This window comes from Sycon ciliatum, chromosome 1 (assembly GCF_964019385.1).
Source record: "Sycon ciliatum chromosome 1, ocSycCili1.1, whole genome shotgun sequence".
Taxonomy (NCBI): Eukaryota; Metazoa; Porifera; class Calcarea; order Leucosolenida; family Sycettidae; genus Sycon; species Sycon ciliatum.
This window is the reverse complement of record NC_088643.1, coordinates 53,763,287-53,790,479: the sequence shown is the minus strand read 5'-3', so window position 1 is coordinate 53,790,479 and position 27,193 is coordinate 53,763,287. Positions and strand designations below refer to the sequence as shown.

The 27,193-nt window shown below is 46.0% G+C and overlaps 1 protein-coding gene across 2 annotated transcripts; it reads left to right on the top strand.

Annotated features, from left to right (window-relative positions):
• On the top strand, positions 1-26,281 carry LOC135831040 (uncharacterized). Of its 2 annotated transcripts, none has more exons than XM_065343288.1 (12): positions 1-649; positions 3,217-3,618; positions 10,307-10,504; positions 10,956-11,153; positions 12,940-13,248; positions 13,768-13,980; positions 14,722-15,024; positions 15,280-15,399; positions 16,783-16,833; positions 17,375-17,456; positions 17,677-17,765; positions 25,255-26,281. In XM_065343288.1, exons 1-12 carry the CDS (start codon positions 541-543, stop codon positions 25,836-25,838), a joined length of 2,658 nt encoding a protein of 885 aa, XP_065199360.1. In that variant the 5' UTR covers positions 1-540; the 3' UTR covers positions 25,839-26,281. The 2 variants fall into 2 exon arrangements, with proteins under 2 accessions (XP_065199360.1, XP_065199359.1); XM_065343287.1 differs by having other exon boundaries at positions 13,768-14,079; positions 25,255-26,280.
• Positions 26,282-27,193: the final 912 nt, after the last annotated feature.

Here is a 27,193-nt window from a genome sequence, read left to right as displayed (position 1 = left end):
TGCAGGGTAAGATAATTGTACACATTCGCCATTTTATAGTGTGGTTTGGTCTGGTGTGCCATTACAGTTGCGTTTACTTGTAAGCGTTTCTTGTATGGACTCTCAGTCATATCTACACATTTGTAGCTATGTAGGGGCTCTTCTCCGATCTTTGCACTAGATTTCAATGTTCGCAACTGCACTTCCAACTTCCAAGTGGTTCAGAATCTTACAAAATATCATGAGCTCCCTTGGTCGATAACCCCTTTCCTCTTTATCGGGCTGCTCATTACTTTTATCCTCGCGGTAGTCGGTGACAGTCGATGCTGCACGGCTTCGAGAATAGGCAGGAGAAGTGTGAATTTGGAATGACAGCTACGAAGCGGAGGAGACGGCGAATGTTCAAAGTTTACTAGAACGCGCAACTACTTACTTCTAGCACTGCTCGACGGTCACCGGTGAGCTGACGGCTGTTCGCACAATTTGGATGCGGGGCAGTTTCGGAAAATTAAAATACCTAGTGTAGGGAAGCAGTGCTGTACGTGGCTGACGGCAACAGAAATGGCAATGCGACACGCTAGCTCCGCGGCTCTTGTCTTGGTCGCAATGTATATCCTGGCACTCAATCTACTGTCGCGTATCCCCCCAGGTGCTGAAGCCCAGGCGAGCAGTAAGTACTTGTATTTCGGGAATTTTAGGTGCTCAAAACTGTTACGCATCAGGGCAAAATTCCAGGCCAGGTGAACAGAAATAATTTGAGGAACAGAGAAGCAATTCCCTATTGGATTACATGCATGTGGATCAATGTTTGTGAGGCTATCGAAAATGGAATTCTAAGTATGAAAGAGATGCACCGAAAGCACCGAAAAATGAAAGAACACTGAGAATTTGTTAAACTACCGTGTATGAATACAAAAGTCATGTATTTGTGTATTTGCAGTGGATAGCTCGTGAGATATACGCAAATTATGCTGCAGTGGAGAGATGTACCGTACTGGCAATATATGTTGCCGCGTAATGCGTAACGCAGGGGGGTGCGGCGTAACGCGCGACCAGGCTAGTGCGACAAATTTTCGTTGAGTTCGTAACGCGCGTCCGGTGGGGTGCGGTGATCTTTTCATTGCAGTTTGCCCTGCAAAAAAAGGCTTAAAACTGTGAAAGCACGTGTACCGCGTGGTGAAAAGTTCAAAACTGGACGCAGCAGGAAGTACTGACACTCGAAGGCGCATCATTCAGTGGTTGGCGATCTCAATGGTTTCTTCTTTCCCGAGGTCGTTTTGTGAAGAAGAGCGATGTGTTTACCAGTTTCCTTGTCACAATGCAGAAGTCTCTATTCGCCTTCGGGCGTGAAGAAAATCACGCCCAAGCATCATTCAGTGGTTGGCGATCTCAATGGTTTCTTCTTTCCCGAGGTCGTTTTGCGAAGAAGAGCGATGTGTTTACCAGTTTCCTTGTGACAATGCAGAAGTCGGGTTTGTAACAGTTGGATAGCAACTGAATTTCTGTGCCTTCGATGTGGATGAAAAGAAAAAATGATGCGGCAAAAGCAAAAAAATGATGCGGCAATAGCAAAAAAGTGATGCGGCAATAGCAAAAAAAGGACTGCGGCAATATAGAAACCTGTGTAACGGCTCCTGTGCGACTTTGCATGTAACGCCCTGCGTGCGGCAAACATGTGCCAATGTAACGCTTCATGGCCTCACTGCGGCAACATATATTGCCAGTACGGTACTAATTAGTGGTCAAACGGGTACACTAGAAGCTATCGTGCGGCCCCTGGCATTCTGGGGTCGGGTTTTGGGTACCCTATAAGCCGCTCATGCATTACAACACAATCACACCGCTCACCTAACCTAGACCGTGCAATATGCTCAGCGGACTGACACATTGTGAGAAATGTACCTGGCGAGTCATCATGCAGTGTGGCTAGTATGTCACAAGCCAGTGCACAGAATCAGATGCTGTGCACTGGCTCTCACTGACTCCGTGCATTTTGAATGAAAATTAATATCTACCAAGAGAAAAACAAGAGCTTCATGTAACACACCTGCTACGTGTGCATATAACACAAGTACTGAAGTAGAACAAGAGTTGAAAAAGGGGTAGTGGTCGCATTCTCTTGGTTCAGGGAGCCCTACGCACACCATGCATGTACTGCTCGCATTTTTCTTGTCAAAAATGGAAATGCGTAACCTTTCCACGATTCCTTTTGAATCTCTCTCTCTCTTTCTCTCTTCTTCAGGAGCGAACCATGTGATCAGTTTTGGCAGTTAGTGATACAAGTGTGTGTATGTGTGTGTGTGTGTGTGTGTGTGTGTGTGTGTGTGTGTGCGTGTGTGCGCGTGTGCGTGTGTCAACCTGTCGGAAGGCTGCTTTCTTGCCAAGGCATTTGGAAGTTGGACTAGTTTCGGCTCCACAATCCAGTGTGTCGTTACAATTATTATTATTATACGCTTGTTCGCGTTGACATCACCAAGCAAGCTTGGCTAGTCTTCACATAAGCCAAATGAACAAAAGAAATGAGGAACGAGCGAGGCCAATGAGGTGAACACACGCATGCAACCGCAGAATAGTCAAAAGGAATATACATGTAATAAGACAGTCCTAAAAACATACGAACTGTCAACTATTTACTTGAACAAAATTAATAAAAGTGGAAACGGATGAATACTATAAGTATAGCTTTAATGGCTGAGGTTGTTGGTATGTCTGTTGGCTCTGGGTTCTCAGTACTCAGTAGCCGAGGCTGGTTGGTAAAGTAACTCCAATTTCACTTCAAGGTACCAGTACATCTAGTGTCTAGTGCTTCTATCAAAGCAGCGTGTTGTCTATACTGGTTACCCCAGCAAGTGTAGGGTGTGCATAGGTAACTGTCTTGGCCGTCCTATTCCAATGTACTCCGTGTGGTGTAGACCAGGTGTGCATTGGGGGGGTCGATTCACATGGCTTCGCCAGTTGTGTGGATTAGACAGTTATCTGGCGCTTGTCTTGACATGTCTCATTCAGATCTTGTCCGCTATCGTTGCTATAAGAGAAAATCTGTGGGTGCACATCCAGTGCACTTGCAGATTTGCGTGCTTCTCTTGTGACGGGCGTCTACATGGTACATGGTGTGTGTGTGTGTGTGTGTGTGTGTGTGTGTGTGTGTGTGTGTGTGTGTGTGTGTGTGTGTGTGTGTGTGTGTGTGTGTGTGTGCATGGGTGCATGTGTGCACTTTTGCGATCACTTATATTGCAGTTTGGGAACACTGTGCGAACAGTGCATATGAGTATCAGTACAATGACTTTTTGATGACATTCGACAGGGCTGTGGCGTTCTGCAAGACCAAGCTCGGCGGAGCGTACCTTGCCATCCCACGCAATGCTCTGGAAGATAAGTGCATATCCGACCATCACCCGCTCCGCACCAGATGGCTTGGCATCAGAAAACTGAACGGCATATGGACGGATATTAAAGCCAATGTAGAAGTTAACTACACCAACTGGGAAGTCGGCCAGCCCAATATGAACACTGCAGCTGAGGGCACTGAGCCTCAAGAGTGTGTGACACTGTGGTACTACCCTAAACAAAGTGCAAATGGAGACAAGTGGGATAATCTACAGTGTGATCATGCCAAACGTGTTGTCTGTCAAAGACAAGGTCAGTTCAGTGGAACCCGCTGGCACTTACAGGTCTAGTCAAGTTTAGACGAGCTGTAGCGTACTCAGCGTAATGCTTGCTTGCATATCTGAGTTCCCGATCAGTGATATTTGCTACTACAGTATAGTAATCTAAACTTACTTATTATCCTGACTTTAATCTAAACGGACGGCGAGGAGACAACTATTTTATTTATAAAAAGTAAAAAGGACCAAGGAACGACAAGTGGTGTTAGTGGACATTATAGTGTAACTTGTAGTTCCTTGGTCCTTTTTATAAATATTTCCTTGGCTCTCCATCCGAACTATTTTATTATTATTATTATTCTCAATTCATGGATGACATGGTGTCAACCAATATAATGAATGAGGGCTACCAGCCATGGGATAAAAGGAACAAGAAGGCAAAATGCACACGCAAAATATGGCAAGTTTGACAAAAAATAATAAAAGTAAATCAAACCAAAACCGAAATCAATTGTAAAGTTAGCAAATGTGATTTACGTTGGAGTTTGAAGTACCGTATTTTTCCGGTTGTAAGTCGACAGTTTACGACTAAAAATGGAAGGAGAAAGGGTGGGGGTCGACTTACAACCGGGATTCGATTTATAACCGGGAACTATCAGTATCTTACAAAAATGACCTGCACTGCATGCACGAGTGCACCATGTGTACACATTTTTACCAGTTTATTAGCCTTTTTTCAAGGATTGGGACGTTATACCCTCCAATAAGAAATGTTTACATGATCTGTTGATGTGTAAGTAGCAGGGAGTGGTTAGTAGTGCTTCGTTGGGTGAAAACTTTAAAAACCAGAATTGAGACCTCCGGATACGGTGGTCGACCTCTAACCGGGGTCGACTTACAACCGGTAAAACACGGTAATACACAGCGAAAATCGAAATCAACGATTAGTAAATGAAGATTGACGTCTTGCGGAATTCCGGTGAAAACGTGGGGGAGATGGCCATAAAGAATACCGACTACTGAGCTTGCCCGCTTTTCCAGATTCTGGAAATGGTGGGACCAGTCCAATTTGCTATCAAGTGTAACGCCAAGGTGCTTGTGACGAGAGGTTATAGGTATCTGGGTAGGATCATCGGGGGAATGGAAAATAAAAGTTTGAAGATGTGCAACATCTGGTGACGCGTTGAGGACGACACACATGATCTCGGTCTTGGCGGAGTTCGACCGGAGTTTCCACCTTCGCATCCACTTGACCACACAGTCTATTCCTACCTGCAGGTCTTGGTACGCGACGGGGAGCGACCGGTGACTAGCCAGAAGAGTGGTGTCATCCGTATATAGCGAGGTGTTGGGAATCACACCGATATCGTTCGCGTACATTAGAAACAAATTTACAAACGCAATAAATAGGACAACCTGAATCGACATGGACACTTTATTCATGCAGTATCAAACGGTTAAAGCTAGATGCAATAGCAGTGATGAAAGTAAGAGCGAATAGCAAACAGTGCAATAAATGGATTCGAACAAGTTTTTGCACAACACTCACCAGAAGTCTCCGTTGTGCTGATGGACAAAACAACACAACGGAACTCTTGTGGGGAACAACACTTTTGTAAGACAGGTGACACATAATAACAGCACTGAAAACAACTGTGACTTGTAAGAATGAGAGTGAGAACAGCCAACGTGTGCGTACTAACTGCTAGAGTGCAAAGCCAAAAAGCAATATGATCATAATAATATTCACGTCCCCGGACTGGTTACCCCCCCCCCCCCCGAAAATTTAGTGCTGAAACGATTATATCGATTAGGCCTGGCATCTGGGCCTATTTTGAGCATAGACAGGAAAAGCAACTACAGCGTAGTTACTTGTTGGCGCGCCTCAAGTCAGCTCATCCGTCAAAATCCGACGATCTGCACCCCTGGCCGGCTTCTCTGACTTCATCGTCTGAGTCAGCGAAGTCACAGGCGAAGGGCACCATCAGCTCTTGGGTTGCAACCAGTGCGTCGCCTCTGTCTTTTCTGTATTCGTCTGGTCAGTCCGAACAGCTGACGGACTTGCTGCGGGATCATCGGATCTATGCGCCAGCTTTCCGTCGTTGGCTATGTTGGACTCGTAAAATTTTGAAATTCACGGCATGTACCGGTGATCGATGAGTTCTACACTTTTCAAATAACTTCAAACTATCGTAACTTGGTCAATTCTCAGTCGTTTGGAGAGAACGAAATAAGTAGGAAGGGGGACATGTACTGATGTAGTTACAATAATAATCGTTTAGCCGATAAGCCGATCGTTATGGTATCAGCTAAGCCACTAAGGAAAAAGCGTAATCGTTTCAGCACTACTTGAACTTGAAGTTTATCCCATTCCCATTTCAATTAATCACTCGCATTCTTTCACCTCTGCTAGTAATCGCATTCTTTCACCTCTGCTAGTAATCGCATTCTTTCACCGCTGCTAGTACGTTCCAGAAATTGACCGTGGTTGGTCCCCCGGGGTGAGGAAAAAGACCCAAGTGCCATCGGTACGTGTGGCACGTGTTGTGAGCTGCCTTTGCCTTGGAGTGAAGCTGAAAATGCTTGTCAGCGCCTCCTACACAGGGTATGTTCGGCCTGGTTCCATAGCTCAGATGGTTACAGCATTGCTCATGGCAAGCAAGGTCCTGGGTTCGAGTCCTGGTAGGGTCGGCATTTTTTTCTCGCTTTTCTGGCAGTTCACTTCCCCTGACTATTTATACTGTACCTTGAATAATAAAGGTTTGGAGACTCCACTGTAGCCAATACTTGAATCCATACATCCTGTACACACCTTGTACACACTCTCTCTAACGGTCTCTAGGCTACACTGCAATTGATATACATTAGATCAAATTGCCCGAAAATTTGATCTAATGTATATCAATTGCAGTGTAGCCTAGAGACCGTTAGAGAGAGTGTGTGCAAGGTGTGTGTACAGGATGTATGGATTCTTGAATAATAAAAATAAGAAGAAGAAGAAAAGAGGACCAAAGAGCTACAAGTTATGCCATATTATCCACTCTCTGGTCCTCTTTTCTTCTTATAAATTAATTTAAATCCTTGGCTCTCCATCCCGAGTCTAATAATACCGTAAAAGTCCGTAAATAAGCCCACCCTAAATACCGCCCATGTCCGATAATAAGCCCAGTTTTAGGCGGTTTACACTCCAAGTCCGTTTTAATGCCCATGCCTGAAATTAGCCCAGGGCGTAAAGTGGACTCAAAATGACCAGCGCGCGAGCGTGCGTTCGCGTACAAACTGTAGAACAGTTGCAGATCGAGTGCATGCCACCCAACTGCGCGCAGCACAGTGCAGAACTCAACACTGTCACGGCGCGCGAGGACAGCGATGTTCCGTTGGAATGTAGCAAACTGCCAAAAAATGTAGCAAAACATGTCGCGCTTACCTGTACGTAGTGGCTCGTAGTTACGACCAAATTTCCAGCTGTGGTTTGATGTACCTGTACCGCGCTCAGTGTGAATGGTGGTTCACTGAAACTAGTGGGTTGCTGATAGATTGATCTTCTGCAGATAGCGTCCGAAATAACGCCCATGCCCTAAAATAAGCCCATGCCCAAATATACGCCCGGTTTTTGACGCTCTGCAAAGTATACGCCCCGGGGCTTATTAACGGATTTTAAGGTAATAATAAGAGCAGTATATTACGCAGAAACTAGTGCTGGCTCATTTCTGAGAATGACCAGAAACAGCAAATTAAACTATTAAATCACCAAACTTGGCAAGACATATCATTGGCTAAGAAGAAGCCGATATGGCCAAGCCAGCATCAATCCTGACACCACAATAATAAACTTGACCTCAATTGACTTTGCCACCGTGCGAAAATAACTCCTTTGCCGTGGTGCTGATTTTGGCGTTCCACCATCATCTAACAAAAGGGAAGTTATCATGACCGAGTTCGAACTTTTTACCGAAAACTAGAACGTTTAAGCCAATGCCAGAGTCACCAAAAATATACGTGCAACTAAAATCTTTCTCATTTAAAAAAACCATGGACACATGACAGCCCTGCGGGATTTCCGTAAAAAAACACGGACATCATTATCACACGTCCTATTAAAGGCCGGGCTACGGTTCTGATGAATAGAACTGATTGCATTAGTAAGACTGTGTCGGACATCTTGAACGACAACCCGCAGTTCAAGATGATTGGCCCAGTCGAGAACTGAGAACTGTGATGGAACAGAAAAGGTGGAAAAAGAGAACAAGTAACATAAAACAATGTCAACTGGAAGAAGAAAAGCAAATCTCCTGCTGTGAATTTGGTCATAAAAAACCGACAGGCTCTATTTGCCCTAAGCTTTATGGTCTACCAAAACTCCACAAGCCCAGTTGTCCCGTTCGCCCCGCTGTGCCCATGGCAGCTTCACCACAGTATTCTACTTCAAAGTGCATGGTTGTGTACTTACTTACAGCCGGTACAAGACTACTATTGCAAACGCATCGTAAAGGATAGCTTCGATTTTTATTGAAAAGCTCCACAAGAAGCCGGTCCCACCTAACGCACACACACACGTTCATTTGACGCCGCTTGTCTATTTACTAATGTACCGATCGGGGAAACCACCGATATCTACATTGATGTCTTGTACCGTAACAAGAGATGTTGACACTCCGTGATTGTCTGAAATGGCGTGCAGGCGATTGCTGTTGCTGGTTACAACTGGAGTTGAGTTTTACGATTGCTGTTGCTGGTTACAACTGGTGTTGAGTTTTCGTTTAATAACAGTGTGATGTATAAACAGGTGGATGGTGTCGCAATGCCGCACATGAAACCGGATGGTGCCGCAGTGTCATGGAAGCAGTGAATGCCGAGTCAGATCTCGAGGAGGCCAAAGCAACTCGCTTGTGGTCCCACCTGCTAGCACTGCTCGTTCTGCTAAGCGCCAAACGCACGCTGGAGCCATTATGTGGAATAGATTGCCACCAGCAGCAAAATGTTCAAATAGGTATTTGGATTTCAAACCTCAAGCCTTGCAGTGTATATTATCAGCGACATAGGTTTTCCAATGCTCACTGGATTGATATCTGTTTATTGCAACCAACCTTCCGTTTTCTTTCCTTTCTCTTTTCTCTTATATCTTTTCCACAGTATCCTTTAGGGGTCGTCCGCAATTATCGAAAGTTTTTTCCAATCCGTAGTAGCTTCGAAAGTGGGTGGGTGGGTCAAGGCCAGTTACGGATTGAAAAACTTCCGAAATGACACGTGCACGTGCCACGTGTACGTCTACGTGTAGCCCCTGTTTTCCACGCGCGGCTGCGCGCGAACTGTCTACTACAAATATTTTTGTAGTTCTGGCAGTTTCTGCGCCCCCGCGCGCGCTTCCTTGGCTGCTCCTGGGCCGGGGATCATAAAGTTCGGCGCATTCGACGGCGAGTCGACACTTTCTATTTTTGAGTTTCACTGTCTCCTTCGTCCAGAGTACCGTCTTCCATGCACTCCTTTGAAGTCCTTCCGTCTAGCGCTGGCGCTGACGACTGTTATTGACTATGTCCAGACAGGCGACGTTGTTTGGAAAGGCGGTGAAGAAGCAGCCCTTTTTCAAAACCGCTGGTGACTCTGATTATTACAGAACAATAAATTGCTTGTGGCAGTTGTCCTCGAGCTCGAGCTGTATTATGATAGTGCTGCTTGAACATTTCGGTGAACACCAATTAAACATCAATATGGTAGTTGTAATACAATACATGATGTCACTATGACTCATGGACCAGCACTGATTGAGTTTGTTCCATATGTGTTGGGTTGTGTGTCCATCGATAATATTTTATTACGGACTGGGGGGGTGGGTGGGTGGGTGAGGAAAAATTTGAAGCTACTACGGATTGGAAAAAACTTTCGATAATTGCGGACGACCCCTTAACATTTTATTCACAGTGGGTCCAATGTTATTAGGCATTTTGCCTGTTTTAATTTCCACTATAAATAAAGTATACAACAACAACAACAAAGATGGAGCAGTTGGTGACGGGAGCGGTGAGTCGTTGGACAGTGGGGGAGGAGAGTGAGCAGGAGCCTGAGTTGTCGCGGGAGTCAGGGTGCTGTGTGTAAGTTTAGTTCAAGAAAGTCTTCGGTGTGTGATCATCTCGTATCCAGTCCTGATTGTTGCAGATCGTATTCTGATTCCTGTTTCACTGTACATCTAGCCGTGCTGGTCACTCCAACTAGCAACTAAGTTCATCATGTACATGTACATGTGTGGGACATGCTGCCAGCGCATGCATGCATGGAGCACCTGGCGACATACCCATTTGAAGTAATAAGAGATTACTCTGGCAAGAAATGATTAATGATAGATCTAAGCAGCCCCCCCCCCTCCCCCCCCCCTCCCCCCCCCCCTCCCCCCCCCCCCTTCCCGCTCCCTGTTCTCAGTGCTACATATGCACCTCTACCATGGCCATGACCATGGATTCAGGTGCTTTTGCAGGACAGCTACATTAAATAGCTGTCAAGAGCACAGAAAGTCGTTATTCAAGCACTGAATTTGACATCGGGGCACAAAAATCTTGTCGTTACTCGCGAATTGCCATTGCTCAGAAAGTCGTCATAAGTATCCGAAGTTAATTACTCTCGAAAGTGACTGTATTGCTGCTGCTTCTGCTGCTGCAGCTGCTGAATGGGTCGGTCACAACTTGACTGGATGTCCTTTGTCTCTCTATGATATTATTATACTGCCATAGGAAGATGTGCGGCACGTAGCAACAATAGTCTAGTCAACGGATACACAAGTCATTACAGTGTACTCTACCCTGGCAATATCACATACCAATGTAATCCGGGATACTACATCTCTGGACAGAGCAATCAGAGTATCACCAGTCACACATCACTATGTCTCATCAGTGGACACTGGTCTACTCCAGAGCCAACATGTATAGGTAAGCTACAGGAGTACTCCATAACAGATGCACTTTCACTGGATTACTTCATACTACCTGGCAGCGGATTTAAAACCATGTGGTGACTTAGCTCACAGAAAGTCCATCAAATTTGACTGCATACTTGCAAGCAGTAGTTTTCCTTTTTCTTTCGAAAAGGACAGGCGTTTGTATGCTACATACCCGGTCTCATATTCTGCAGCATTGTACTGGAATTACGGCCAGTCTAGATCATTCCGATGGTTCACTCCGATGACCCCATGATCGACTGGAAGTAGAATTAGGTGAGATCTATCATCCACTGGAATTGAAATCAGGCGAGATCGAACCAGTTTTGACTGGGTTCCTTTGTGGACCGTAGATTTAAAATCATTCGAATGATCGATCCATACCATTCCAAGCTATACATGGCTTCCATTTTTTGCTCTCACTCTTTCTTGTTTTTCTTCAGGTATAACATGTGTAGCTCCACCACCTGCCCTGGCAAATAGTTCCATATTGAGCCAAGAGCTGGTGTACCCTGGTATAGTGACATACCAATGTGATGTGGGCTATTATGTAGCTGGTTATGCTGAACGGAATGTCAGCAATGCAACAGTGCAATGTGCTCCCAATGGAACATGGATTGGAACCGCACCGACATGCCTACGTAAGTCAAGAGAAAGAAACTATTGGAAAGTGGTGAGCGATTGCTGCAGCGTCGTACGAATAGAAGCGGTGGAGAGCAGACCTGCTCTTTTCCAATCACACTGCAATCATCCTTCAAAAATGATAAGGGTAATTTTGCCGAAACGCTGTCACGAATAATAATAATAATAATAATACATCATACATACATACATACATACATACATACATACATACATACATACATACATACATACATACATACATACATACATACATACATACATAGTAAGAAGAAGAAGAACAGCTCGCATATTACTCAGAATTGAGCTCTACGCATCTGTGAGTGAAAAGGTTCCGTTCGTGTCTGCACTAATAACTGTACTAAGAAAAGGAGTTTGATGATTGCAGCCTACTTGTAATTGGGAAAGAGAAGGCATGCTTTACACCAATTTTATGTAGTTTTTTTAAAATGCATTTATAATGATTGTATTCTAGACCCTCCAGTAGGTTGTTTCCTAGTTGCATCAACACATTCTTTTACCCTGGTATAGAGAACTAACACTGGACCCACATTTTTTTCAGGAAACGCAATTTGTACCCGATGTTCCACTGCAGTGCGTTTCAAATAATAAGCAATCCTGGCGATCGCACGTCGAGTTTGCCACTTTCCATATGAGGTGCCTGGGAAAACGTGCCGTGAAATCGAAGAAGTATTCTGAACGAAAGAATGAAAAAAATGACATTGTAACTCCCTCTATCCACTACACGTCCAACTCGCAAACACGGCGTCTCTTTCCATGTCTGGCTTACAACAAACGAATCCCTTCCTCGATATGGAGTCACAGAGGACATTTCGAAAGGGTGGTGAACGCTGAAGTGCCACATAGATCTCGTTTCGTTTTGTGACCGTGGGCTGCGATGCAAGCTCCTCTCACCATGTGACGAAAACGGCATGTCATGCCATGCGAAATCACGCAGCTATGCAACATCCACAGAACCTGCTGGGAGAGTACATGCATACTCGAGTCTAATACTGAGCACACTTTTTTCAGCTCCAGTATACAAGTAAAGTGGAACTCACTGACGGCCCATTTACAATACAACTTTTTGCTAAGCGGCATGCAACTCTTCGACTCGCTGCGACCACAATACACGGTTCCCAATCTCTTTGGTGTTTGCGACATCGATATGCACTAGCAGTACTGCATTCGTATGCACATGCCGTGACTGCACATTCACACAGAGTAGAAACTGTACTTCATTTGTGTACGCCGCGCGTCGCATGTTGCAAAAGTTGAACTTCTTCAACTACTGCGACAGGTGCCTTGCGACTGTACGCGACAGCTTGCTACAGGCATTTTCTTGTCGCAACTGTCACAAGTCCCCGTATCGCGTCGCAAAAAGTGGTATTTAGTATGTAGCAGGGAGGGTATTTTCACGGCTCTCCGGTACGACCCGGGTAAGACGTACACCTGGTTGGTGCAGTCCTTTTTCTAGCCAACATCGCGTCTTGAAGATTTTTGATTGCCCTTTTCTGAAGTGTCTAATGTTAGCTATACTCGCAAGAAGAGGGAACATGAAAACAGAGACAATACTTGGCCATCACTATGTGGTCTGGATGATCGTAACGTTGTTATAGCGATTTGGAATATCGGAACACACCATCAAAGCCTGTTGTGCAAGAGTGTTGGTTGTTTTTGGATGTGTATCGATGCATGCTGCCCCACTGTACTACTCTTAAATCAATAATAGTATGGAAAGGCTGGATCAGGAATGCTGGTGCTGTGTTCTTGCTGTCTCTGCAGTATGGCCGGCAGTGGACTTCATTATCACTGCTTCCACCTCAAACATTTCATCATTTTCAACCAGTTACGTGCAAAAATTGACCAGCTTCTCTGCCGCAGACTCTGATCACCATCCAGGACGATGCACTGTAGGATGTGTTCAAAATGGCTACCTCTTTGGAGGAATGGCCAACAGCACCGAGTGCTATTGCACAAGTTTTGCTGTTTCTAAGCTGACGAAAGCAGCTGGACTCACATATGAGTGTACTGGTGCACCTTCATACCAGTGTGGTGGAAATAATTTGATTAGTTTCTATGCTCTAAGGGAAGGTAAGCAGTATCCACACTAATCGACTTCACACCATGGACTGATATTTCCAAGGTGGTTATTAACATTATCCGGACTCAGAGGCAAAGACCAGTTGGAGGAGGGGTGGGGTGGGGTGGGGTGGGGTGGGGAAGCTTAATTTAATCAAAATGTGTTTTAAAATGGTGTTGGCCTTTAGTAGGAGGGTTCAATACGTCTTGTACATTCATCAATCTCTTACCCCCAGTGGAACATGGCCCAAGTCACTATCTATTCATGCAATGATTTTGTGTACCACTCACACTTTTTATATGTATAATTATACATCATCAAGCGACACCTTCTGTGAAACGCCCTATCTACTAGGTAACATTCTTCCCATGTACGTGGAGGTGCTTGAATTTCATCATGTATTTAGGACAAGGAGAGAGTCTTCCGACGCCATACGACTTAGCACGTACATATACTTTCATGGATTCTTTCTCAGTAATGAATGTACTGACTTTTTTATCTTCTTGTGCTGTATCTTGATCTATATGAAGCACCCCCAGTCAAGGCACACATTGGATCTCGTACAGATAAAGCCATCCTCATCAATGGTACATTGTACACTTTGGCGGGAACTACGATCAATCTGGAGTGCACTGTGATAACAGGCACCACTCCACTCGTCTACACCTGGCGCAAAACCGGCTCTGATATGCTGCTCAGCAGCAGTAGTGTGCTTAGCAGGATTGTGACCAGCTCCGATAGTGGTGAGTATGTGTGTACAGTCAATAATCCACGTGTCGCCAAATCACCACACTTCACTCTGCCGCATAACGCATCTTTCAGAACTCAACTCATAGTGCAAGGTGAGTCATACAGGGTACTGAAGGGTCTGTTTCCTGTTGTTGATTTCATGCTGAGCTCTATATGGTTGAAACACAATGAAGCCATTGCCTGAAGCCAATTGAGCAATTTTCTGCATCCAATGTTGAACACATTCCTCCTGCGGATAACTTCAGAAGTGGCACCTTTCTTCTGTGAAATTGGGAAAGCTGTAATGTGCATCGAAAGAGAATGTGCTTCGTAAATAGAAAAGACCAATGGCGTCCACATTATTCGTAGCCGTCAACTTTATGTAACTAAATGTTCAATGCTGTAGACAGCAAGCTGTTTCAGGCATAAAGGCCTCATCAGTACAGCTACACGCTTTTTAATTAAGCAAGCCGAGCTACCAGCCGTGGTGCAAAGGAGGCGCCACAGACATTTTTTTTTAAAGATAGCTCGTCGCTCCAGCGCCAGAGTGCTCTAACTACGAAATACAGCTGGCAATGCGCAATGCAGCAGCACTAGAGCAGGCTACCGAGAGTGCTGCGTCAACAAGACTAATACCGAGGAGCGTAATACCCAATGCTGTAGACAGCTAGCTGTTTTGGCCATAAAGGCCTCATCAGTGCAGCTACGAGCTTTAACTAAATTTGTAACTAAATGTCCGTGTTTTCCCTCCACAGAGCCGATAGACCTATCAATCTCAAGCCCTATCTCTGAGGCTGTGGAAGGAACATCATTCAATGCAACATGCACCGCGAGTCACAGTGCTGGGGTCAGTTTTGTTTGGAAAAAAATTAATCCTGCAACTGGCATAGTCAGCAGCCTTCCAAGTCGAGCATCTTTCAGCATAAAGACTGGAGTTCTCCTGATTCCCAGGCTGCTGATGTCCGACCAAGGAGTGTATTGCTGTGTAGCCTCTAAGCCAACAATTGCCATCCCTGCTAACAGACGAAGTGTAGCCGATCTGATTTTGGTTGTCACAGGTCAGTAATCATGTAACAAGAGCAACAATATTTGGGGGAGGGGGGGGGGGGGAGGTATCCAAATGCATTCAAACTTCAGTTGCCCTCATCTATTGCCTCTCCTGGAAGCTCACGGATTTGCGCATGCCTCTGAACCACTGCCTGCACCCCATAAGACTAGCTATTGACTTCCCATCATTTTGCAAACTGAATTGCCCGTTAGGGTGAAGAGTGGTCGTTCCCGGTCTTCTCCTGTGCATGTTCTTCTCTTTTCAGCTGGAGATGCGTGTGCTGGCGAGTGCAGCCGGCTTTCCAACATGACAGAATGCAACCGCACAACAGGACTGTGTCAATGCCGTAATGGTTTGACTGGCAGTGTTCAGGCAACTTGTACAGGTGAGAGCACTGAGTTAGTTCTAAATAAAAACCTGTATCATAGCGGAAGCTACTCATGTCCTGATAAGGGAGTTCGACAACAATATCACAACAGGTCAACAATGACAGTAGCCTAGTAGTGAGTTGATTGGTATCTGTAGCTCTTCTTTAAAAATCCTAATCCAAATCCGTATCTGTTTCAATTACAAATGAGAGCCCTCCGGCTCTTTTAAATTACAAAAGTGCAAAGCTGATCTCATGCGTGTACACATAACATTGTACAGTCACATGAAGACTACACACCCCCTAGAGTGTGCAACTCCCGCATGCCCGGCTGTCCCGGCAGAATTTTAGGTTCACGTCATTTTTATGATGCAATGGTCCTCGCACCGGTGATTTACGATGTTTGTACGGGGTGTCAACGCATCACATGTGTTTCCGTGTACAAAATCAAACCGGATTCAAGTTGTCCGCCCCAGGTCCAGGATATGTCTCGATATAAGTGTACCACGCACATTGCATCATAAAAATGACGTCGACTTAAAGTTCTGCCGGGACAACACCCATCGTGGAGTTGCATACTTGTGGGGGTTATGTTCTCTTGGTCACATGCATACATTGCACTTACACGTACACACATGTACTGACATCCCAGACCACGCCACCACTCCCCTTATTCATGGCTCACACATGACGGGTTTACGTGGCTCTAGTAAAAAAAATGCATGAACTAATATATAATTACTTAATGAGAAGGCCATGACTTATGGTCTTTCTGAACTTGTCATGACAGTAGGGTGCAAAATTCCACACTTGGATTCCGACGTTGCCGTGGACTGCTGCCAGGGAATGCTGCCATGGAGTCTCGTAATACGCCTTGTAGTGTAGCAAGAAATGGTCACCGGTGTGTGTGTGTGTGTGTGTGTGTGTGTGTGTGTGTGTGTGTGTGTGTGTGTGTGTGTGTGTGTGTGTGTGCGTGTGTGTGTATGTAATATGTATGTGTGTGTATGTGTGTATGTGAGTGTGTGTGTGTGTGTGTGTGTGTGTGTATGTATGTAATATGTATGTGTGTGTGTGTGTGTACGTGTGTGTGTGTGTACGTGTGTGTGTGTGTTAGCCTAATTGGTAGGGCGCTGTACCGGTAAGGCAGAGTTGGTGGGTTCGAATCCCCCCACCCCCCATGGATCCTTCTTTCGCAACAGCAGGATCATGGGTTTTTTTAATTTGGGAAGTGTGTCGTCAGTCCTTTGCCAATTGTCAGGCCGTGCAGCATGCCTGTGTTTGATGGTCTTGCCCGTAGGGCTGCGGCCTCTGTAAGCCATCATTAGTTAGGATCATAGCACCAAGCATCATTTGTGTGCGCTTCACTGTTCCTTCCTGTGCTCTGCCGGTTGTGTCACGCAGGCGCAAGCAAGGAAAACCAACCAGGCTCGCCGGCTGATCTTCAAATACTAGGTATAGGACACTTCCATCTGGTGTGTATGTGCTGTGCTGACTGGCTGCAGCTGCTCTTTGTACACAGTTTATCTCGATGCCCTGACCTTCTCATCACCTTCTATACATTGAAGCAAGAGTAGAGAAGCTCCCAATAGTGTGCAATTCTGCGTACGGGATCTCCGACTGTGGGAACTCACTGGCATCGCGTGTTCCAAGTATGATTTGTACTACGTACATGTACCATGGAGGCCAGCAAGCACGCAGTTTGAATATCTGCCATGATCGTGCTGATGAATCGCATAAGCTGAGTGGGCTTTCTGTCAAGGAGTGCTATTTTTACTTCTGCACTGGTCACTAAAACAGGCTGGGAATGTACATCGGGAACACTATACCATGTGATGTGAGTTTTGCCGTCGGCAGACCCCATAGAAAGGGTATCCAGACTTGCACACTCTTGGGAGCTTATACTGATCATACTCTTGATTGAAGCTACCACAGGTCTTTGGATCAGACCATTTATTGTGTGCCCACTTTCATTTCTCTTTTCTTCGCTGATCAGTATATGCGGGAATCGGTGCTGGAGGCTTCATTGTCATCTTGTTAGTCATTCTCATGGTGGTGAGAGCAAATCACGGAAAGCGGTAAGTGAGTTCTGCCCGTGCATTTTCAAATTGTTCCGGCTCCATCAGCTCTTGGTCGATTGGAGCAATTAAAGTTCCTGCATTGTGAAAATATTATTTTGATCGATCCATTCGGTGTGAATCCCCATCCAAACACATCGGCAAGCATGAGTGAGTGTACATGTGAATGTGAGTAACATCCTGACCAAGATGTTCTCCTGTACCACCATGATGTGCGCAGGGACCGTGTGACAACTAAATACCAAAGTCGAATCAAACTGGTGTCGGGAGAGGGACCATCCACCCAAGAGAGTTATTCTGAAGTCACAGGTAACAGCTAGCCGCTGCTTGTGCGTGTGTGTGTGGGGGGGGGGGGGGGGGTATATTCAATTGTAAAGGGCAGTTGCAATGCAGGGTCATTTTTACTTCTGAATGTATTTCCTACTAAAAGTTGGATAAGAGGCGAACCCCTCAGTAACGGAGAAAGAGTTCATCATGTATGCGCCGAGGTTCGTCTTATCCGAATATCGATTATGCTCGCAAAACCATGGAATTATGCCTGCATTATGCTCGCAAAATCCTCATATTATGCGTTGGCATGCGGTGATACTTATTCACTTCGTTATACAGTATGTATTGCAACAGCACTGTTAATTAGCCTGGCCATAATGATAAGCCTACCCCTGACATGCTTGCCCGCCTACTCGTGTGCACGCATGCATTCTTGCCGGAAATGTCTACCTGTGGCGACAATAATTTTTTTCATGGACTGATCTTCTTTTTTAGTGTTTGCACACTCTTGGCTGCTGCTGTGGCATTTTTGTATTTTCGTACTGCTGCGCTCTGTACGGCTGCACTAGCCGTATCAACTGTCGTACCCATATGCACACATTCAATCCCTGGCTACACTTTGGAACTGTTTTCGTTGCCTATGTCCTCATCTCTCTTCGTTGTGTTTTCGCTGCCTGGGCTCTCATTTATCTTTGCTTGCTTGCTTGCTTGTATTGCTGAGGGAACATATGCTGGTTTGTATTCGTGGGTCCCCATGGTGCATGGGCCACGCATACTCATCCGGCAGATATGTGTGAATAATAATAATAATTGCCTCTAAGGTTGGCGGCTATAGTGATCAACTTCTCAAATTCATTTTCACTCGCCATCACTAAGTATACACAGTTACCGCGTATAGTAATAATCGTCTATAGTAATATATCGCCTATAGTGATTAAATTCAAGTATCAAAAGACCTCTTCAAAATTTTGAAGGACGCTTCACGCAGCTTCATTATACTTGAATTGTTTGCAGGCAACCTGCCTACACTCAAGAGAGCACTGCATTTCACACAAATCCATTGGTATCGTTACAACGTTTCGGTCTTTATGACCATCATCAGGAATGAAGTGGACATGGAAAGAACAGCAGTATAAAAGAAGGAGGCAAGCAAGCAAAGCGCGGTACATAGTGACAGCGCGCGTAGAGAAGTGCAAAGCACGTCATGGCGGGTGTGCATTACTACATATACATGACAACACAAGCACAAACGGCGAGGAAAGTAGATACTGCGCTACAGCAGTGATAACAGCCCAGTTACAGTCTCACACCACCAGTGAGGTGTCTAGAGCCCCGCGCCACTCGCAGTAAGGTGGTGTTATAGCAGATCCCAGCCACTGTTGTTATTAATTTCCGGGGATCGCTCCCTGATATTGATGGCCTCCCGGATCCTCCTCCTGGGGCGGTCACGCTCAGAACCGAGAACCCGGATACCTGAGAAAGCCGTTGCTCCCAATGGCAATGGGTCAGATGCATGCTTGGCCGCGAAATGCTCACCCAGCGCGGTGCCGCTCACTGTGTTGCGTGCGTCGTCGTTGTGTTCTTTTGTCCTGGTAGCGAGGCTGCGGTACGTCTCTCCGACATATTTATCACCACATTTGCACTCGAGGTGGTATACCACGTTTCGCTCTGTGCATGCTTCTGAACCGGACATGCAGGCGACACAAGCAGCCTTGGGCCGCCCCGTTTACGGGGCTTGGACGGGTCTACATACCTGCGGCATGGTGGTTTGCGGAGGGCAGACGTGCAAATCATAGAACTTAGATGGCGGTTCCTGTAAATCAGCTGGGCATTTATCTTGTACTTCCGGAGTAATTTATGAATTTTGTTGTGGATATACTCGGTGTGAAACGGTAGGTTGAGGGTGACACGGTATTCATTCTGCACTCTGACACGTCGGGGGCGCATAGCTCGTTCACGTGCCGAAACTATAACTGACTCTGGGAAGTTGTTGAATTTTAGGATGTTGGTTACTTTTTCTTCACTTCTTTTTAGGGTGTCGGCATCGGAGGATAGGCGGACAGCACGCAGGAACTCAGAGGAAGCAATTGCTTGCGCGCTGTCACTATGTACCGCGCTTTGCTTGCTTGCCTCCTTCTTTTATACTGCTGTTCTTTCCATGTCCACTTCATTCCTGATGATGGTCATAAAGACCGAAACGTTGTAACGATACCAATGGATTTGTGTGAAATGCAGTGCTCTCTTGAGTGTAGGCAGGTTGCCTGCAAACAATTCAAGTATAATGAAGCTGCGTGAAGCGTCCTTCAAAATTTTGAAACGGTTCTCCCCCTCAAGGACTCAGACGCCCTGGTTGTTCGTGAAGTGGGCATGGAAACTAGAGCGGAGTCTTTGTCAGGTGCATTTTCTGCTTCAATGTCGGCGGAAACATTTAGTCCCATATTTTATTCAGCGCAGCGTGCCCCAGCCGATAGGTTCCCGTCCTTCCAGAGCTACCCGTCGCGATGCCTATGTTCGCAACCTTCTGAGGGATGCCATCGAGGACAAATTTCGGTGGAAGTCCCACTGCTATGGACTATTCACAGCGCGGAGGGCCGACCTGTGCTCGTACTCCAAGCAAGACTATATTTGGCTACGTGCCTTGTGCAATGCTGTGTGTCATGCTGAACGACTTGCCTCCCGACGACGGCTCACCCTTAAGCTAGAGCGTCTATGCCAGCAGCAGTCGTTCGTGGGCTTCCCCCATTGCCAGCTGCCTGCAGGTGGTCACCGCAACAATGTCACGACGCAAGACCGCTCTGGATGTGCTCTTGACTTAGACAACTGTGTGTCGAGTGAGGCGCTGGACCTCCTTAGACTCGGGCCGGGCTTTGTTCCGTCGGCTTGCAAAGCCAACCAGAGAGTTATGCAAGACGTCGAGGTGGGCGTCGAAAGAATGGCGTACTCTCTTCGCTGGTGGAGGCAGTCCTCGAAACAGCAGCCATCTATGGCTGACGGAGGTCCCGCCAAATTTGAACCCAAGATCTGGCACCTGAAGGCACATGGTTTCCAGCAGGGCCCTAAACTGTCCAAGGACGAAGAGTACAGCCTGGCGAGCTTCAAGCGCGAAGCAATGGCCCTGTACAAAAACTCGCGAGTGCCGCAGCCGAACCTGTCTCACTCTGATCGTGAGCAGCTCATGAAGGTCGGCAAGGACGAGTCGGTCATCATAAAAAAATCTGATAAAAGCAACAAATTTGTAGCAATGAAAATGACCACTTACCTGGAGAAGGCAGAATCCCTGTTGTCGGACGAGTCCCGGTTTGAGAAGGTTGAGCTTACTATCGACCAGTGGGAGGAGGAGACCCGAAACATACTCCGCCGAGTTTGCGAGGGATCCTTGGAAAAGGATTTATACACAGCCGTGATGCCGGGTGACAACAGCTTCCCTGAAATGTACGGTCTTCCAAAAGACCACAAGTCCAATATTCCTCTCAGACCAGTCGTTGCGGCCTGCGGCAGCCCAGTTACAAACATCTCCATAGTCCTCGAACGCATCCTCAATCAATGTCTCCAGTTCGTGCCAGCACACCTGGAGAACACTGTTGAAGCACTCCAGTGTATGAGGAGCGCGTTTCCCAACCTCAAGGCCCCGCCCGGCACCATCATTGTGACTATGGATGTGGTGGCCCTTTACCCTAGCATCCCGATTAACGATGGCATTGCAGCAGTCATGAGAGTCCTCCGACAACACGAGGGCAGCATCGATCTGTTCGGTTTCCGAATTGGGCAGGTCAAGGAGCTCCTCGCACATGTGCTGAGCTCCAACTACTTCCGGTTTGGAGCGCAGGTGTACCACCAGAAGGATGGTGTGGCTATGGGCAATAACCTAGCGCCCCCCTTTGCCATCCTGTACATGCATGACCTAGAGAGTTCGCTCTTGCGTAGTGCACCTGCCAGCCCAGTTCTGTACAAGCGCTACTTCGATGATGTTTTCATTGTGTGGAACCTCGGTCCGGAACTTCTGCAGAGTTTCCTAGATCACTTCAATAATGCCGATCCTAATATTAAATTCACTCACCAATCCACGGAGTTGACTGGCTCAATCAATTTCATGGACACGACCGTCCATGTCTCGCCAGATGGATCTATATCCTATGAACTATACCGCAAGCCATGTCACAGCGGACTGGTATCAGACTACAACTCGTCAGTTCCCAACCAGCAAAAGAAAGCAATTGCTTCCTCTGAGTTCCTGCGTGCCGTCCGCCTATCCTCCGATGCCGACACCCTAAAAAGAAGTGAAGAAAAAGTAACCAACATCCTAAAATTCAACAACTTCCCAGAGTCAGTTATAGTTTCGGCACGTGAACGAGCTATGCGCCCCCGACGTGTCAGAGTGCAGAATGAATACCGTGTCACCCTCAACCTACCGTTTCACACCGAGTATATCCACAACAAAATTCATAAATTACTCCGGAAGTACAAGATAAATGCCCAGCTGATTTACAGGAACCGCCGTCTAAGTTCTATGATTTGCACGTCTGCCCTCCGCAAACCACCATGCCGCAGGTATGTAGACCCGTCCAAGCCCCGTAAACGGGGGCGGCCCAAGGCTGCTTGTGTCGCCTGCATGTCCGGTTCAGAAGCATGCACAGAGCGAAACGTGGTATACCACCTCGAGTGCAAATGTGGTGATAAATATGTCGGAGAGACGTACCGCAGCCTCGCTACCAGGACAAAAGAACACAACGACGACGCACGCAACACAGTGAGCGGCACCGCGCTGGGTGAGCATTTCGCGGCCAAGCATGCATCTGACCCATTGCCATTGGGAGCAACGGCTTTCTCAGGTATCCGGGTTCTCGGTTCTGAGCGTGACCGCCCCAGGAGGAGGATCCGGGAGGCCATCAATATCAGGGAGCGATCCCCGGAAATTAATAACAACAGTGGCTGGGATCTGCTATAACACCACCTTACTGCGAGTGGCGCGGGGCTCTAGACACCTCACTGGTGGTGTGAGACTGTAACTGGGCTGTTATCACTGCTGTAGCGCAGTATCTACTTTCCTCGCCGTTTGTGCTTGTGTTGTCATGTATATGTAGTAATGCACACCCGCCATGACGTGCTTTGCACTTCTCTACGCGCGCTGTCACTATGTACCGCGCTTTGCTTGCTTGCCTCCTTCTTTTATACTGCTGTTCTTTCCATGTCCACTTCATTCCTGATGATGGTCATAAAGACCGAAACGTTGTAACGATACCAATGGATTTGTGTGAAATGCAGTGCTCTCTTGAGTGTAGGCAGGTTGCCTGCAAACAATTCAAAAGACCTCTATTACACTATTAATTTTTGCATCGGCTTAAGTAATTGATGTGAAATCGAATTGTGTCAGAGGCGAACAGGAAGTTACTGCTTTGTGAAAAATTGTTTCGTGACTTCTATTTGTAGTATTGGGGGGTTAGTTGTGCAAAATGCCGCCATCGTGAGTATATGCTGACGTTGTGTGCCAGGAGCCTTGGCTGCATAGGCATGATAATGCTGCATGTCTCAAAGTAGGAGTACATGTACACAGGATGCAACCGACTATGCACCTCTCCTTCCATCATGCCCGAACATCAACTATGCCTCCTAAATTATTAATTACTAGAGTATTGAAAAATATCAATTGTGCACTCATAACCATGTATAAACAATTAAAATGAAACAATTCCAGAACGTTTTCGTGTGACCATCATCAGTGGAACATCGTCACATAGTAAGAATCACTAAAACAACCAGTTATATAGCTAGAGTAATATGAAAAGAAGCGTGAGAATGCAGCACAGCTAGCGGTTATGCATAACGCGTGTAGTGTGAACCTTTGCAGTGTATCTGAGAATGGTAGCAGTAGATGAATGTGGCAGCTGTGAGAGGGTCACACGAAAACGTTCTGGAATTGTTTCATTTTAACTGTTTATACATGGTTATGAGTGCACAATTGATATTTTTCATTGCTATTTTACGACTGTTGTCTCCTCGTCGGTTATTTAAATACTAGAGTATTATCCACTATATCAAGTTCATACACCGGTATCGATATTTGCAATGGGAGTTGTCAATACGATTATAACCTGCACAGCCACGGCTGCTAAAATCCAAAGGTCATGACTTCAAATCATACATAATGCACGTGTACGCAGAGTTTTGCGGACCACTAGTACCTGTTGATATCTCGTCCGCCCCGCGCCCGAGACACCTAAAAAAGGCTGATTCACTCGCGTCTTCTGCTACATGTACTGTATCAGCGTGAGAAAGAACTTGGAAGAAGACGAGTTCGAGCGTACAACAATGTACTGCCATGATTCCCGAGTACTCTGCTTTTCACTGAACACTGTCTGTATGACCTCCGAACCCTTTGCCATGCAGACCACCAGCACTGATCAAGTGCATTGTGCACAATTGTGTAGCCTGCATATTAGAACTGCAGTACAATCATGCAGCTACATTGCATGCTCCTACCTCCGAAAGGATGCCAAATTATGCTCTAAATTTTCAACCACCAAATTATGCCAATAATTATGCCGGCATAATCCGACGGAGCCTAATAATATAGCCAAAATGTTTAGGGAGTTTTTACACTTAGAGTGACACAATTATAGCAAAATTTGTTTGGTAAAAAAGCAGCACAAGTCACACATGCACACATTTCCTACACCTACATATCCATCCATCACTACAGTGTACTGTCATGTCGGGCACCGAAGAACTGGGGGTCAGGGTTCTAGCCTAGCCCGTTCTTATTTTCAGCGAACACAGCAGTTTCGTTCTTATTCGATGGTACAGTCTTACATGTACATTTTATGCAGAGTTATACGTCAGAGTGTACGTTATGATTATAGTGTATATTGCGGTTTCCGTTCTTATCTGCAAAAAATCCAGCCTACCCCGTTCTTAAAAATGGGTGAAATTCTAGCCTGGCCGTTCTTCGGCAGTCTGTTCTTCGGCAGTCTGTTCTTTGGCGCCCGACAGTACTGTGCCTTTCACAAGCTACATTATACTATTGCCAGTATTGGTTGGCTGGGACCTGGCCTGAAAGTTTGAAAATTTCATCAAATTTTCCAATGAAGGTCTCTTTACTGTGATTCAAACCAATTCATATTACCTTTATTGGAGTTGAGGAGTGAAGTTATATACCGTAAAATTCCGTAAATAAGCCCACCCTAAATAACGCCCATGTCCGATAATAAGCCCAGTTTTAGGCGGTGTACAATTCAAGTCCGTTTTAGCGCCCATGCCCGAAATATATATGTGTAAGTAAGTGGCTGTGTTGGAGTTTCTGGACAAAATAAGAAAAGTTCGTCTTACCCTACTTTATTTTTTTAAGAAATAAAAATTTCTTTTCAACTCGGATGTTGAGCCAAACTTATCATGGATAAAAAGAAAGGACAACATGTTTCTTTTCAGTGGATATAATAAGAACATGGCGGTGGCCATCCCCTGTGAAATTTTTTTATGCAGATTTGCCTTCCGTCTCCTTGTTGAACATGCAATTCTTTGTGTTTGTGTCCAGAGCCCAGCGGGAAAGCTGAAGCTGGAAGACTTGGTGGAGTCAAATTGACACCTTCATGCACCTATAGTTCAGACGGGAAATCACGAATGAGCTTGAAAAGCCATGCAATGGGGAGTGAAACATCATCTCGGGATAGCAGAGAGGAAGACCCTTTCGGCAGGAGTGTGCATGATGCTCGCTTCTACGATAACAAGTCTATGGTAACGCAGTTGCCCAGTACTGGTGATGCTTATGAAATCACGTACGATAATTCGTCCGGTGCCAGTAGGGGCTACATTGGTGGAGAGTATGAAAACAGATACGACTTAGCCCCCCTCAAGGATCAAAGAGAATCAGTAGCATCCACTGCACCTGGTGGGGACACGTATGACTTGCTAAATCGGGACGCCAGTGCAAAGGATCTCCAGCCATCAGACGGCCCGGGAGAGATGTATGATAGCTTGGAAACTGCTCCCTGGCCACAACAGACTGAAGACTTACATGCAGTTCTTAGCAGAGATGCTGCTGGCCCTACTGGTCCTGGAATTGCAAAAAAAGAAGGCAAGAAAACCCACTCTCTGCGGACCCGGGCCTCTGCTCAGTAACTGCCAACGCTGACCAGAGCTAAAAGGTATTCGTCGTTCAAGCAAGCAACGAGGCAGTGCTGCTGTGATGTCGACTGCCCTGTGTCTCCATGCTCAGCCGACTCCCTTCCCACTTACTATTCAGTACTAGTGTAGAATGATGATAGTCTCCACAGGTTAAGGTCTTCTTGCGTAACTTTAGTTCTTCACAAAAATCCTTTCCCTAAGGCATGTGTGCCCCCCCCCCCCCCCCATTGTATTACTTCCTTCGATATACCTAATAACGGTCTTGCACGGAGTAGCCTATAACTATTTCCCTTTTAAAATTCACCCAATGATGTTCTGGCATGGAGTATCTTATACTGTAAGACATGTTATTATAACGAGTTGCAAATTTAACGATTGTGCAAAATTCATAGGTTAACGAGAAGATATATTAACGATCTTGCAGTATTCTGCCATATCCACGCACAGCATATATGAAGCAGTACGGCCTCAACGGATCTTATGATACCGAAGAAATGTCATCCGTTAAAACGTTAGATTTGCTTCCTCGTTATATATACATGTCTTACAGTAACTATGTTTCCTCTAAAACACCCAATACTGGACCTGCTGTTCTTTCACGGAGTGTTCTATAACCATTAGTCCTTTAAAGGGGAAGTTAAGGCAAAAATTAAAATTTCACCAGTTGTAGTCTTCGGGGTGCTGAGTCGAATGGTCGTGGTCCGAGGAAGCTGAGACGCTCCCTTCCTACTTGAATCCCAATCGAACTCGCGCACTTCCACCGAAACTGGGTGACTGCGCCCTACGAGATGGGGATTTGTATGCAAAATGTCACTAAAAGCGCCATTTCGTTCTTATAAAAGCACGGATGACCGCGATTGACCCATATGTTGTAGTCTTTTGGACGCTGAGTCGACTGGTTTTGGTCCGAAAAGGCTGCGATGCAGCGTTCCGCCTTTATTCCCAATCGAACATGGTTGAACAAGCGGTCACGTGCTCCTGCGTACGCCAGTCACCTGGTCACCGTGCCTGCAGGGTACAACTTACTAGCCTGTTTGACCTTTTTTGGGTGCAGTCCTGTCACTCGAGTTGACCCTTGGTAAATTATTTACAATCTTTTAGAAAACGAAATGAAACAAGCTGTGCAGAACTGCAGATGTATGAATTCCCATAGGTTTGTACATGCCTGGTTGGGTGTTCAAACTGTCCATTGTGTGTGGCAGACGATCACCTTTCCAGCTTCATCACTTCGGATAGAGCTAATGACTTAGCAAGATGTTCATCCAAAAAGGGTTGTTGCATGAAATCCTGATATGAAGGGCACGCTTCGTAGTGGAAATGCAGATAACACAATCCGACCCTGTACATTC